Raw genomic sequence first — 14,563 nt, forward strand, 5'->3', positions numbered from 1 at the left:
ACAACAGTCAACCAGAGCATATCTGTATTTGTGATAAATAACTGAATGAATTAGCAAATAGGCTGAGTGTAACATTGCCCGTGGGTATGAGTGTGTGAGTCAATGGTGTGTGTGCCCTGCGATGGACTGGTGACCTGTCCAGGTGGTATTCCTACCTTTCAATGTATGCGACCCTGTTCAGAATAAGTGGGTTAAGATAATGGATGGATGGATGGATGGATGGATGGAGCATATTGCCTAAAGGACAGAATTTTAGATTGAGATCTGGCCACTGGAGTACACTGAACTCATTGTCATGTTTGTGGAACCAGCTTGAGATGGCGTGTGCTTTGTGAGAGGGCACATCCTGCTGGAAGTACCCATCATAAGATGGGTAGACTGTGGCCATAAAGCATGCACATGGTCAACAACAATTCTCAGATAGGCGGTGGCACTTAAACAATGCCAATTGTGTATTAAAGGGCCTAATGCGTGCCAGGATAACATTACACACACCATTACACCACCACCACCAGCCTCAACCGTTGACTCAAGGCAGGATGGATCCATGGATTCATAAATATTTGCATTAACCAGCTGGTGTAAATAATAAAGTGGTCACAGTATGTATTTCACATCTAACATGTTTTTAGAAACAACAATTGCTGTTTAAGATGGTATTTGGATCTCGTTGCATGTTAACCTAGTCCCTGACTAACGTCAGGTCGCTGACTTCAGGACCAAGGATAGCCAACGCCTCCTTATGTAGTCGACAGCATGCGAGTGACAGTCTCGACTCCAGGAGAATTTACATTTTGCGAAATATAAAAGATCAATAGGAAAACTTGGTTTATGGCAACAACAACAACAACAACAACAACGACGACGACTGCAATCAGTAACGTCATACGTCAACGAAAGCAGCACATATGCTACCTGATGAATCGACAGTGTTGATGGAGGAAAGGGAAATAGTTAAAGACGTTACATAACATACCATAGTCACATTTATCTACGTCCTATAGCTCGTCATTCGAGCGCTTTTAGCAGCTGCCACCTCGTCCAATCGCACATCGACATTTTCATTACAGTGCATCGAAATCCGAAGGGGAGCCTTTGAGAATCTCTGGAAACGCTAGTATAGACTGCCCAGGCTTAGACAATCATCACGCCTGCACTGCTCGGGTTATTAATTGTTGTTTTAAAAGTGGATAGGACCGACAGCTGTGCCGCCTTTCGATTGCCTAGGGGAAAAGCAAAGCTATCCATCCATTCAATAATCCGGCAGGTACGTATATTTAAACAATATTCAGACATGGCTCAAATAAATTTAATAAGATAAAAATAACAAGTAATGGAAACATGCAGACAAGCCATTCGAATAATAACCCTTTTAGTACATTTTTTGTGTGCATGCTTGAACACTACGCACGAAATTGGCTGTAAATGCTGCCTAGCAATGTATCACTACATGGGCAACAGACTGCGTATGTTAACCCTGATTCGCGCAGAAGAGTAGGCTAAAAATCGAATGACATTGTTGTTGTTGTTGTGGCGTGCACTGTATGTTGTTTACAAATTGTGAAGTTAAGGTGGGGCTGGCTGACACGCTGGGTAAATTGACGCGCCTATCAGTCTTATTCTTAGTAGCAGCACATTATCGATGTCAATAACCATCCTGGTATGGCATAAATGCTCGGATTTGAGGTCATGACAGTTTCTAAAATGGGACATTTTTACATTGGCAATTTTGACCTGTATCATGTTCTACTTGCTAACCAATCATGGGCTCTCCTGTTTACGCCTGATGGAATTGTGACAAGTCTTCTAAATATGTTTTTAACGTAGGCTAATTTACAGAATATCGGTTTATGGTTCGTCTATAGTAAATGAAATGTCCATGGTAATGTTATGTGCATGGTAATATTACGTATGAGCCGTTTTGTTTTTGCGTGAAAACATGCAGGGTAGAATTAGAAGCTATTTCTATGGAATATGTTATTATGCTCAGGTTGACATTATGTGGATGTGAATTTCTTCATTTAAGCCCCTGTAAACACGGATTGTTAAATAAACACTACACAAGTAAACAAAACAACACAAAGTACAACAGCAGCAACAACATTCTGTATAACATAATATATTGTATATTTATGTAATACACTATGCATATTTACTGCTACAATTTATTGAAAAAGACTGTACGGATATTGAAAACCTCGTAATGTGGTTTATTATTATTATTATTTTTAGGCCACAAGCTTTTACAGTAAAGATAATTACAATAGAGTTGTTATGTATTAAGAATTCAGTTTTAGTATACACTGTTTTAAATTCATTTTAGCCAGGTCCTAACTTGTTCTATTATTATTATTATTATTATTATTATTATTATTATTATTATTATTGTTCAATTATAAGTCATGATATGTCATGATTCAGCAATAACAGGTTTTAAACCCAACAAAGTGCACAAATATACTGAAACAAAATCAGAAGTTTTTAATAATGAATGGGACCGGCATGCATGGCCCTTGAGCACTCAGAGCTGAGATGAATTATAGATTAGTCATAAATAAATAATTAGGCCTTAATCAGCACTCTACCTTTTTTAAGAACTGAAAAATGCTTCCATAAGTTTTGTTTTTACTGTACAGACAGGGGCACATTTTCACATTTCAATGCTGCTTCTCAACTGCATTGGTACATACAGGTGCGACACTCCACTTTGTACCTGTGTGTACCAATGCAGGTACACAGGTACAACACTCCACTTTCTGATTACCGCATTCCATATGGGGGTCCTCAGTCTTCAATAAATAATGCCTGTGTTGAGTAGACTAGCTTATGAGACTGTTCGAGTGGAGTTATATAACTGTAGTTATATAACTGATAAACTTCACTGAATTTGAGATTGAGGTACTTGCGGTCCTCATGAAAAACTTTAACAATCACACATTTCTGTGGGTGGCATCATGAAACAAAGCCAAAGAATCATTGCATATGGTACAAATGATGAAAACCTAAACATATAGGTGTCACAAACTGAAAATTATTTTCAGTGTGGGGTCGCAGCACTTTGTTCACTGGACAGTCAGACTAATTGCCTCTCCTGTGGCAAACCTGCTTGGTGACCTAATACAGCCACAAGGTGCTTCTGACAAGTGTACTACCTCAAGTCATGCCAAATCAACAATAGACAGATGCAGAAAGAACATGCAGTATGGCCAAGAACCTAATCAAGGCAATACTGCAGGTACCAGAGAAAGACAGATCACAAAAGATTCAGGGGCAGGCACTACTGTCATAGAATCAGCCACTGGGGAACCTCATGTGATGCAGCTCATACACCTCATACCCACATACAAACCCAATATAGATGTGATAGGTACCTGTCATTAAAGGGTTCAGTCACCAGAGAAGGACAAGGAAAACACCACTGTATTATATTTGTTTAAAAAATGCGCTGCTCAGTCATACAGTATGTATGTACCGCACAACCAGGCCCTTCCCCTATATTGTCAATAGGATTGTATAATATTGCTTATATATAATATAGTATTGTTTATATTATCGAATGTTAAATATCAGTGATGATACTGGTGATTAAACACTGGATTGCATCATTTCATAGTTCACAGAGAATGATAACAATGGGTCCTAACTGCTTAGACAGTAAAACTTGAGATTGTAAACACAAAGATTCAGACCCAGATCCTAGGAGCGGCTCTGTTGTTGTAGCCTCAAGAAAACATATTAATCGATATTAATTTTTATTTAAGCTACAGTGAATATCTTGCTGTATAAAGAGATAATATGAACAAACATATGTGCTAGAGTATGACTACTAAGCTAATTAATGGAGTTCAGTTTTCAGCACCAAGCACTGTTCATACAGTAGGCTACTTCACAGTACAAGTTTCCATTAGCATGGAGCAAATGCTAACATTGCTCCAACGAATGCTATGTCCATGCTAAAATTGAGGAATATCATTAAATACATTTCCATAATGCAGATGAAATCTGCAGAAACCCTGCATGTGTAATGGGCTCGTCCAGTCAGTGTGGTTCATACGGCTCTCTCCTCTGTTGCTAAGTCTGTTGCTAGGCACGATTCTGCTGCTCTGCAGAGCCTAAAAAACTGATTCCACTCTGAGGCAGACAGGCAAAAACAAAATCAAAGTTACTGCACTAAAATAATGGGACTTTCAATGACCTATTTTTCTGATGACTTATGTTATCATGTACGTCACCTGCATAATCCAAAGAAAAGACTGTGCAATCATTTTTCAAGTTGAGCAAAAACACCTGATGATCATCTCAAATTGTATTTGGTCATTTGGTAAGACTAAATATATGTAGTAGAACTACATGCATCAAGTAAAGATAGCATGTCAGTTTACATAATCAGCCCCCTCCCAACTGATGTAAAGGAGTAGAAAGTAAACAAGCATGATTAAGATATACAGTGGGCTACAGAATTATTGGCACCTTGGACTGGCAATTCACAAAAATACTCAATATAATAAACAATAAACAATATAATTATTGAGATAAACTGAAAATGTATTAATGTTTCATTTCAGATCGTGGGGATGAGGTGTCTCGGTGCCAAATGATGCTATATCTGACCAAAACGTTCAATTTGGTTAAATTCATTCAATCATTATTGAAATGAGACCAAATGAGCCCAAAATTGAATTTTTTGGTCAGATACAGAATTGGCATGTTTGGCATTGAAACGGAGATGCATAAAAGGAGAGGAACCTCATACCCACAGTGACATATGGTGGTGGGGCAGTTTTAATTCCAGAGGACCAGGGGTGCTGGTTAAGATCAATGGCATAATGGATTCCACAAAGTATTAGGCAATTTTGCCGATTTTGGCAATTTTGCCAATCTGGTTGCCTTTACCATAAGGCTGAGACTTGGCTGTAGGTAGACTTTCCAGCAAGACAATGACCAAAGCAACAACAAAATTAATGTTCTGCAACCAGACCTAAATCCAATCGAAAACCTGTGGGCTGAACTGAAGAGGGCATTTCATAAGCACAAACCCAAGAATGTGAAGCAACTTGCAAGGATCTGCATGATAGAGGAATGGTCCAAAATAACTCCAAATGTGTTCCTTAACCTTGTCAAGCATTACAGGAAAAGACCTCATACTGTTATCCTTACCAGAGGTGGATGCACCAAGAACTAGACTAGGGGTGCCAATAATTATGAACATAAACTGGATTTCAGTTCTTTTTATTTTTATTAAATGAACGTATGATTTTGATTGGTCCGATTGAAACATTAATAAGGTACAGTATTTATCACGTGTTGCCATTTTGAGTTTATCTCAATAATTATATTGTGTATTTATTGGGCATTTTAATGTGAATATATCCAGTGGGCTGTATATATTCATCATGCTTGATTACTTTCTACTCCTTGACACACAAAAAAGACCAAAGTTGTACCAATGAAAATCAATGAAGCCATTATAAGGCTGAGAAATAAGAAAAAAACAGTCAGAGACGTGCCAAACAATAGACTTAGCAAAATAAAGTTTGGATCATCGCGAAGAAGAAAGAGAGAACTGGTGAGCTCATTAATTGCAAAGGGACTGGTAGGCCGAATAATTCTTGCCATAATGAAGACAAACCCTCCAAAGCACCCAAAGTTATAGTTTACGCATGTATGGCTGCCACAGGTGCTGGCTCACCTGCCTTCATTGATAATGTAACTACTGATAGCAGCAGCAGAATGAATTCTCAAGTGTACAGAAAGATCTAATGTGCTCAAGTTCAATGCCTCCAAACCCATTGGACAGTGCTTCATCCCACAGCAAGGCAATGGTCCCAAACATATACCAGTGCTTGCCTTCTTCTTAATGATGTTCTTCTTAAAAACAGTTCATTCTGGTAAGCTTATTGCTTGGCCTATGTCCATCTCATAAAGGCTTCCTTGATTTTATTGGCACAACTCTGGTCCCCATGTTGACAATCATCAATAATAGACTACAAAGCAATCAAAATCAAGACTAGATAAGCCCACTGAAAGCTCTCTGGTAGGCAACCTTATAGGCTACCTGCAAGAAGGAAGGGATTCAACACTCCTGACAATTTAGAAACACCTGTGATGCCATTAATCCAAATATTATGATTCCCTGAAATGGGGAACAATGTAAAAAAAAAAGGTTTGTAATTCCTAAACAGGTCACCCAATATGGATGTAAATACCCAAAATTAAAGGTGGCAGTCTGCCACCTTTAACCTCATATGAATTGTTTCATTTCAAATCCCATGTGCTGGATTAATATACTAAATAAAATAAAAAAACAGAAATTGTACCACTGTCCAAATACTTACGAACCGCATTGCATAAATTTCATAGCCTAATCCGTGTTTTGCTCCACTTATCTCCACAGATGCCAATTTTCTAAACTTGCTTTTATTCTCTTCACAGGTCTGCAACAAATAAATCCTGTTTCAAGCAGAATGGGTCCTTTCCAGGATTATCAGGTCGGCTTCTACGCTTTGACTACCCTCTGTGGCTACCGAGCAAATGTTACATTGTTGCAAAAGCATTCTGTAGGTTGTCAGCTAATGCTCTCGGTAGGCTACTCCCTCGTTTTCTTGCAGCCTACAGTGCAGTATTTAGGTTACATATAGCTAGCCTACGTGTCACATTTAGTGGGCTAAACTAGTCCCCGTATACAAATGTAGCCTATGTACTTTATGTTCCGTGTGTTTAAAGTTAAATATTTGGGTATGTTAGCATAAACGGGTTCGTCGAACTATCGTTAGGCTACAATTATGGCAATTTATCTTTGTAGCACAGTTTCTTAACTACGAAGTTATGACAGTTGTTAACCAGCTGCTTAGCTATTTGGGTAGCAAAGTGGCTACCGCCTTTAAGTATCCGTTTCTAAAGTGCACTACTGGATATGCAATGATCATGGAGAAGACGCCACATTTTGTACAGTAGGCTAACATTTTTGCATTCGTCTTGGGATAGTTTCTTATTTACATGTGACAGTGTCCGATTTGGTGGTTTCCAGGAGCACAAGGCATCAGAGAAGGAGGGCACTCGCAGTCGCATCCCTCGTCCAGTCCTCCGCCCTTACAGACCAAAATCTAAGGGATTGCCGCTGTCAGATTCACCATTTTCAGAAGAGGAAAGTAGAGACTGCGACCTCAGCTCTGACCATTCAAAAACAACCATTAGCACGAACAGTTTTTGCTCAGGTACGGTGCTTTAGAGAACATATTCAAATGTACCTAAAGGACTAGCTGCATGTTAGACGTGCATTTTTTCAGTCTGTAGCCTACAAATGAAAAGTATGTCAGTGACCAGAGCGGAATAATAGCATACGTCACTACCAGGCCGATTACATAATTTGATTCTGGGCTCTGCATGCCTTGGGTGATCGCTGCAGTAAACTACATCCAGTTATGTAAGCACTTTTGCTCCTTCTTCCCCTGAGGGAAGCAAATGTCCTATGTATATTTTAACACCTCACACTGTTTTAAACATGATTTAGTGCAATATAATATTGCTACAATTTAGTTGCAGAAACAAATGTTTTCTGAGAAATGTTTTAATGGCATGTTATTTATGTCATCTATGTCATGTCATCTTTTAAACAAAACATGATGTACTGCCATGAACTGATTTGAGACAAGGACATGTTTGCTATTGGATGCGTTATCTGACAGATAAGCAGTGTAGTGATGAACTTTGACTTTGGACTGATATGCCTGCTGTTCCTGCTCTCTGGCACACATCTGCTCAGATGACACTGGGTGTCCCAGCAGCCAGTCCATATCCCCCTCATGCTCAGAGAACAGCCCGCTAGTGTCCCCCTCACCTGGCGAGCGGAAGAGCAAGGTAAAGAGGGTACGAGTCATCATGGCGGAGTGGACTGCACCCCCATCCAGGCACAAGAGGGAGCAAAGGTCCTCCAAACAGCGCAAAGGTGAGGAAAAATGCATCTCCACAGAGGAAGGAGAAACAGAAATACACACTGTGTAATGCTTGTTTTATCTCCCGTTGCAACTGAATTAATTAACCAAGGTTTTTAAACATGTTTCCCGGTGCAGTTTCTTTAGAAACACCGACATTTGAAAAATTAAAAATGTTGCCGTTTGCACGCATCTCTCTCACTTATCGATCAAAGTCCAAAGTAGGCGTAGATTGTGCATGTGAGCAATTGACAACATATCACACGTGGGGCAGACCTGGCTTATTGAGCAAGTGCTTCAGCATGGACGTAATGCCCTTGGCCTGATGAAGGAATGCAGCACCTGTGTTTTATCAATATACTAATCAACACTCAACTTTCAGAACTCTTATTTTGCTTCAAAGCTTTCCATTCAATGAAAACAGCTTGTACAAAACGAGATGTTTGATGTAAAAAAATAATAATTGTGACTGCATTTGTCCAAAAAACATTAGATATTTAACATTGACCTTAATTGGTGTGATAATGATGCTTGGGTATACAGATGCCTGCCAATCAATGCAATTGTCTAGCATGGTTTACCTTCCCCCCCCCCATTGGTGGTTAGTGTCATTAAGCAGTCAAACTCACCAGTGTGGAGAAATTTGTATGTTCAGCAGTGTTTTTGCAGTTGTTTAACACAAATTGCACAAGTAGTCACTATACTATAATATGGTTATTTCTAGCAGAAACAAGTACCACTCATGTAAGTAGTTTTTAAAATTATGACTTGCTGCCTAGGAAAATTCATTGATTTACTGCTAACAAATCTTAAGTAGCTTGCAGAAAGTTCATGAATATCAGATTTGCAAACTAGATTTTACTTGATAAATGAAAAACATTTTTAGACTGAGAATATTGTGAATTTATGTACAAACCTACATGCTTTGGAGGTTATCAATCCAATACATAGCCATGGTAATATGCTTAATCTTTAGACCTGTAGCTGGCCAACTCATTAGTCATGTTTAGGAACTCCATGGCAGAAGAGAGCTAGTGGCTGTTTTCCAGTCCACAGATTACAAAGTTTGTAAATGAAGGAGTCAACCCTGGGAACTAATGGAATGTAATCAGAGCATGCCAGTATAACTGGCTCTTTGACACATTTCTGGCCAGAGCAGGTCTGATAACAACTCTCATATCCAATTCAATCATTCAGTGAGCAGATTTGTATTTCTGTTGAACTACAACTTTAGCTGTTCGTATCTCCATGCCAAAAAGATTTTCACTTGATTGCCATAATCAACTTTTTAAACGCTCATTGTGGAACTGTTACTACTGGAAGGGTCTGATAATGCTGTTCTTTCAAAATTACATGTTTGTTCAGTGTTGGTGGAGAACATTTTGTGGAGTGATTGGAGGGCTATAAGGAGGGGTGGGGACTACATAATCCTTTGCCCTGGTCGAATCAGGTGTGTGTTGAGTGAAAAGGTTTCCACAGTTGCACAGACAATGAGCTGTCCCGTTCCTCAGGCCATCTTCCAGTATGCAGGAAGAGAGTGTGTTAAGTCATGGAAAGTCTGTAACCCGATATCGGTAGGGCGAAGCGCAATGACCCAGCCACTGACACCGCGCTCTTCAAACGCACACGAAACTGGAAGCTGGAGTGCTTACACTGCACCTAGCCTCACAGGGGATGGTTTTGTACTGAGATGTGGCCTCCATGATGTGAAGGCACGGGTGGAAATGTGGAGAAGAGACATTGCTCAGGAGGGTGCAGCACAGAGGGGTGCAGATGCAGAATGTAAGTGGTGTGTACAGTGGGACTGTGTGGACATTGCCTGGTTACAGGGCGGAGGCAGGGGGTGAAGAGGGGTTCTGGATCCTGGGTAAAGAGCAGCCCTCTCTGTGCTCGTTTTGTAGGCAGTGAGGCAGACTTCAGCTCCTCGAGCAGCACAGGCAGCGTCAAGAACCGGGAGGCCCTGTCGACCAGCTCTTCAGGGAAGAAGTCCTCTTTCTCGCGCAGGTATAGCACGTCATCTGATCCAGGGCAAAGCAATCTTCTCTCAGATTTTTGTTTATGTTACTGATAATGTCCACCCAACCTCAAACAGCCTGGCAAGCTGGTGAATAATTTTAGTTTCTTTGAAGGTGAAATGCATGTATTACAAAGGTATATCTATAACCCACAGGAAGAATTGTACTGTTAATTGTAATATTTGGTTAACTACTGGTAGCATTATTCAACAGAACATATTTGTGTAATTATTCTTTGAAATTGTGTTACTATAAATGTATTCTTTTTTTATCGTACAGCCATGGCGCCTACATCAGGAGCAGTATCCCAGCACAAAAGGCAGCAGTGAGCCCAACTGCCCGCCAGGACAAGGAGCTATATGGCCTGTATCACCCACCTCCCCGCACCTCCCCTTCCTCCAACAGCAGCAGCAGCAATTCTGGTTCAAGTCCTATCACCAGGTACCATAGTGACATCATTGCCGAGGGGTACACTTTCATGGGGGATTAGGCAGTGTGCCAAGCTGGCATGTTTTTGTCTCTCCCCCCCCCCCCCCCCCCCTAAATGAGAGAGGGATAATAGTCATGGTAGGGTTATGCCAAGAATGGAGGGGTATTGTCTCTTGTATTTGACCTAAATAATATTTGAGTTTCTGCTGCATGCTAATAAATGGATTCACGGAGAGGGGGCAGACACTTCTCTGCTTTGTTTTGTGGGGTTGGAAATGCTCATGAATATTTCATACACGCTCAGTCGCTCTGCTTCCCTCTGATGTGCTCTGTTTCTTCTGTTACACTCTCCCGTTTCTGTATAGTTGCTTGGTTTTCATATCAACTGAACCTGCAATATCAGTAATGTCAATCTCCATGAGGGATGCATGAGAAACCAAACACCCACTCCATTTACCGGATCCCTTCCATGAAAATGAATTTTCTCTGCTTTGCCACCGCTTGAGTTGCTTATTTGATTTTGAATGCACCATGTATTTTCAAGAAAAAGCCCTTTATTTCAAAATCCATTTGAAGTAAGTGGACAGTAATGGTTGTGAAGCAGCATCTGTGCCTGCCTGAGCTGCTTGCTGTGATTGGATCCCAATGTCCTCTCTCGTGATCCAACACGCACCCGCTGCCTGCTGGCTTGTTCTATTTCTGGCAGAGATGTCGCAGTGACATCAAAGCAAAAACCCAGTTTGCTGGGATATTGTGTGAGCTCTGTCACTCGCCTGCAAGAGCCTAGTCTGACTCAAGCCAAATTCATTACTTCCCCTCTAGTGGGAATAAAACCTGTATCCTCTTTCGCAACAGATCAGTTTCTCCTCTGATTAGAGGGCCTGAAATCTGGGCTACTTGGATCAGCGGTTTGTCTGGAAAGAATGTGCTCGTGTTTGCTGCTTGCTTTAAGCACACAGTCAAACTGGCTTTTGTCCGCTGTGCATTACTGTTGCCTTCCTTTTTGGCAGAGGTCAGAGATTCCACACACCCATCTATTTCCTCTGCACTCCTGACTTTCACCATCTGATGGTTTTTAAGTGTCTGCCAGTCAGTAATTCTTGCCTCCAATAGCCATATATCCTGGAAGTACAAAGGCTGGGCAATCTCAGGTTTTCTCGATAAAGCAATTACTGGATGGATTCCACCAAGGATCTCCCCATTTGACTCTTCAATGAATGTATAAACAAATCAGTGACAAACAAATATGACTAGATATGGGAAAATTCATTCCATTGTAATAAGTCAAAAATTTGAACTTGAAGTGTGTCTGGAAGGTGCTATGAGTCTCAATGTGAGAGTAGTCCACTTGAAATTGGCAGCAGACAAATTGCTAATTCGAAAAATTACTAAGCAGACTAATGTAAAACTGGTAAAAGTTTAATTTACCTTGCCTTAATTTTTTAGATGTTGAATTTAAAGCATCTGTTCAGTTTCAGCTGAAAAATCTTTGAACATGGTCTTTCAGGAGATCCAGCACAAGTCGATATCACTCCTGTGGGGACAACCATGGCATCAAGGCCCCAAACCCTGAACAGTACCTGACCCCCCTGCAGCAGAAGGAAGTGACCATCAGACACCTGAAAAGCAAGTTGAAGGAGTCTGAGAGCAGAGTCTGCCAAAGGTTTGCTATGTTTCATTGTTTCTACCGAGAGACTGGAAGCTACTTGTAGCAACCCTTCAATAAAGAAAGTCTTCTAATACTAGCTGTAAGCTTAATCTTCCTGATGGATTACTGTTGGACTGGGCACAAGCTTTAATGTAATCTAATATGAATTGTAGTATGAAATGGCTGAGCCGCATTGTAAAGGTCCACACTTTTCTCCTGCAGGGAGTCTGAGGTGGACGAGCTGAAGGCACAACTGGGACGAATGCGGGAGGACTGGATCGAGGAGGAGTGCCACCGCGTGGAGGCGCAGTTGGCCTTGAAGGAGGCCCGCAAAGAGATCAAGCAGCTGCGGCAGGTGGTGGAAACGATGAAGAACAGCCTGATGGAGAAGGACAAGGGCATCCAGAAGTACTTCATCGACATCAACATTCAGAACAAGAAGCTGGAGTCGCTGCTGCACAGTATGGAGATGGCCCAGAGTGGCTCCTTGCACGAGGAGCCCACCCTGGACTTCCTCTGCGACTCTGCCCCCGGGAAGCCCATGGCCGAGCTCGGGGACGGGCCGGCGCTGGAGGACCAGGCAGCCGAGAAGATGGCTGACAGCAGTCTGCTGGCCGATGACGAGATGGCCAACCGGACGGACATCCTGGAACACATTCTGATGTCGACGGCCGTGGACTCCAGCCAGGAGGTGAAGCCGAAGCTGTGTGCCATGCAGTCCAGCCTGCTGCAGGCTTCCGCGGAAACATTCCCCACCCGCTCCAGCGGCGAACAACAGATCACCACGCAAGATAAGGCCATCCAGACTGACTTCATCTCCGAGACCCCTGACCTGCAAGACCTCCTGCTTCAGCTGCTGAAACTTCAGACCAAGGGCAACAGTGCCCCCATTGCCAGTTTCCCTGAGAGTCTTGTGTTAAAGAGCCCAGAAATACCTGAAGCAGCAAACCTGACTTCCACAGACCCTCTAGCCGCTACCCTGCTCACTCCTGAAGGGCTTAGCGATTCAGGCCAGTGTTCCTCGCCCATAGAGGGCGATGGCTTCATAGAGGAGCAGGATTTTGGTATGAAAACGTCTGTGGAGGATGCTGGTAGACCGGAGTGTACCGCACTTGTGGAGAAGCGGTACTGGAGCAACAGCTTCCTGGTGGATCTGGTGGCCCTGGCTGCACCCATGCTGCCCACCGTGGCCTGGCTGTATTCCACTCACAGGGGTCAGGGGGCGCCCGTGTACAACATCGGAGCGCTGATCAGAGGCTGCTGCATTGTCGGCCTACACTCCCTCCGCCAGGTCTCCTTGGGCTCAGTTGTGTAACCTGTTCCCACTGCATGCAAAGAATAACAAGAACTTCAAAAGTTAGGAATGGTTAGTGTGTTTTCTACACTTGTATATAGATATATATTTTTGTTGCCACCCTGTAAGTTTTTAATTTGCACTGTGTACAGTTGCCATCGGTTGAGGCAAAATGTTGAATGAAAGGGATTTATTTTGTGTTGTAGTTTCTCTCCCCAGGATTCAGTTGTTTAAAATCTGGGTTGGTTGTTATGTTACTAAAAGTTTGCTGCTTTAATTTATTTATTCCCCTACTTTTTAAAATGGTATATTTGAGGGGTGGGGGAGGGGAGAACAGATGATCAAGAGTAAAATGAGTTTGTTGCCGTAGAATTTAACATTTATGTGGAGTTGTCTTGTTTGTTTTGGAAAAAAATCCTAAACCTTCAGCCAAAGCTTTAATGACCTTCACTGTTTGTTTAGTGGATGTATTTTCTCTGTGCTGTTAGAGCTTTTATTTGTTACAGTTCTGTGTTAACTTGTTCATGGAAAAAAGCTAAAAGCTATTGCTACAGTACAGTTGACACTTGTTATGTGCCTGAATTATGTGCAATACCATTTTACTATTTACATGAGATGTCATAATATATTTATTAAAGCATGATAGTTGCAATCTGGCTCCTGTTTTCTTTCTTTTTCTTTTTTTAACTGCCACTGAAGCGGTATCAAATGTTCAGAAACCTATTTGTTATCTTTATCCATCTGGGTTCAGAATTGCCTACCTTACTAGAAACGCCTTATCCTGAGTGACTTGCATAATTTCTTAAGAAAATGTTTAGGCAACAATGAGCTGAGGCCAATCCATTAGGGTTACAACTGATGGTAGCAGTTAATATACAGTGCAGTCCATAAGTATTTGGACAGTGGTATCTGTATTTCTGTTGGCTCTGTAGCTCATTGGATTAGAAATGAAACTATGAATATCAGGTGCAGACTGTCACCTTTAATTTGAGGGTATTTACATCATATTGAGTGATCTATGTAGGAATTGCATCCCTTATAATTGGACAGTTTTAACCTCCCTGCCGTTTCCTGCCCATCTGCCTGTCATCACCTGACTAAACTGCTGAGAAGCCAACTGTACAATATTAGGCCCATAAAATGGACCAGAACTACACCGATCACCTGATATGGATATAAATGCCCTCAAATTAAAGGTGACGGTCTGCATTATAACCTCATTCTCTTAATGTCAAATCCAATTTAT

At 41.6% G+C, this 14,563-nt stretch overlaps 1 protein-coding gene across 4 annotated transcripts; it reads left to right on the plus strand.

The window, feature by feature from the left end:
- The first annotated feature begins 1,100 nt into the window (after positions 1-1,100).
- sybu (syntabulin (syntaxin-interacting)) lies at positions 1,101-13,969 on the plus strand. 4 transcript variants are annotated; one of them, XM_061219682.1, is made up of 8 exons: positions 1,101-1,267; positions 6,433-6,488; positions 7,028-7,214; positions 7,763-7,945; positions 9,833-9,935; positions 10,226-10,387; positions 11,883-12,038; positions 12,246-13,969. In XM_061219682.1, the coding sequence occupies exons 2-8, from the start codon at positions 6,465-6,467 to the stop codon at positions 13,336-13,338; spliced, it is 1,908 nt and encodes a 635-aa protein (XP_061075666.1). In that variant the 5' UTR covers positions 1,101-1,267; positions 6,433-6,464; the 3' UTR covers positions 13,339-13,969. The 4 variants fall into 4 exon arrangements, with proteins under 4 accessions (XP_061075666.1, XP_061075692.1, XP_061075674.1 ...); XM_061219690.1 differs by lacking the exons at positions 1,101-1,267; positions 6,433-6,488; positions 7,028-7,214; positions 7,763-7,945 and adding exons at positions 8,522-8,675; positions 9,510-9,713; XM_061219697.1 differs by lacking the exons at positions 1,101-1,267; positions 6,433-6,488; positions 7,028-7,214; positions 7,763-7,945 and adding exons at positions 8,537-8,675; positions 9,443-9,713.
- Positions 13,970-14,563: the final 594 nt, after the last annotated feature.

Source organism: Conger conger, chromosome 1, assembly GCF_963514075.1.
Source record: "Conger conger chromosome 1, fConCon1.1, whole genome shotgun sequence".
NCBI classification, from domain to species: domain Eukaryota; kingdom Metazoa; phylum Chordata; class Actinopteri; order Anguilliformes; family Congridae; genus Conger; species Conger conger.

What these genes read in the sequence shown, in the direction of transcription:
- sybu (XM_061219682.1), top strand. Translation starts at nt 6,465, where the DNA reads ATGGGTCCTTTCCAGGATTATCAG. An exon ending in GTCCTTTCCAGGATTATCAG is followed by an intron (nt 6,489 to 7,027) that starts GTCGGCTTCTAC and finishes GGTGGTTTCCAG; the next exon opens with GAGCACAAGGCATCAGAGAA. An exon ending in CACGAACAGTTTTTGCTCAG is followed by an intron (nt 7,215 to 7,762) that starts GTACGGTGCTTT and finishes ACATCTGCTCAG; the next exon opens with ATGACACTGGGTGTCCCAGC.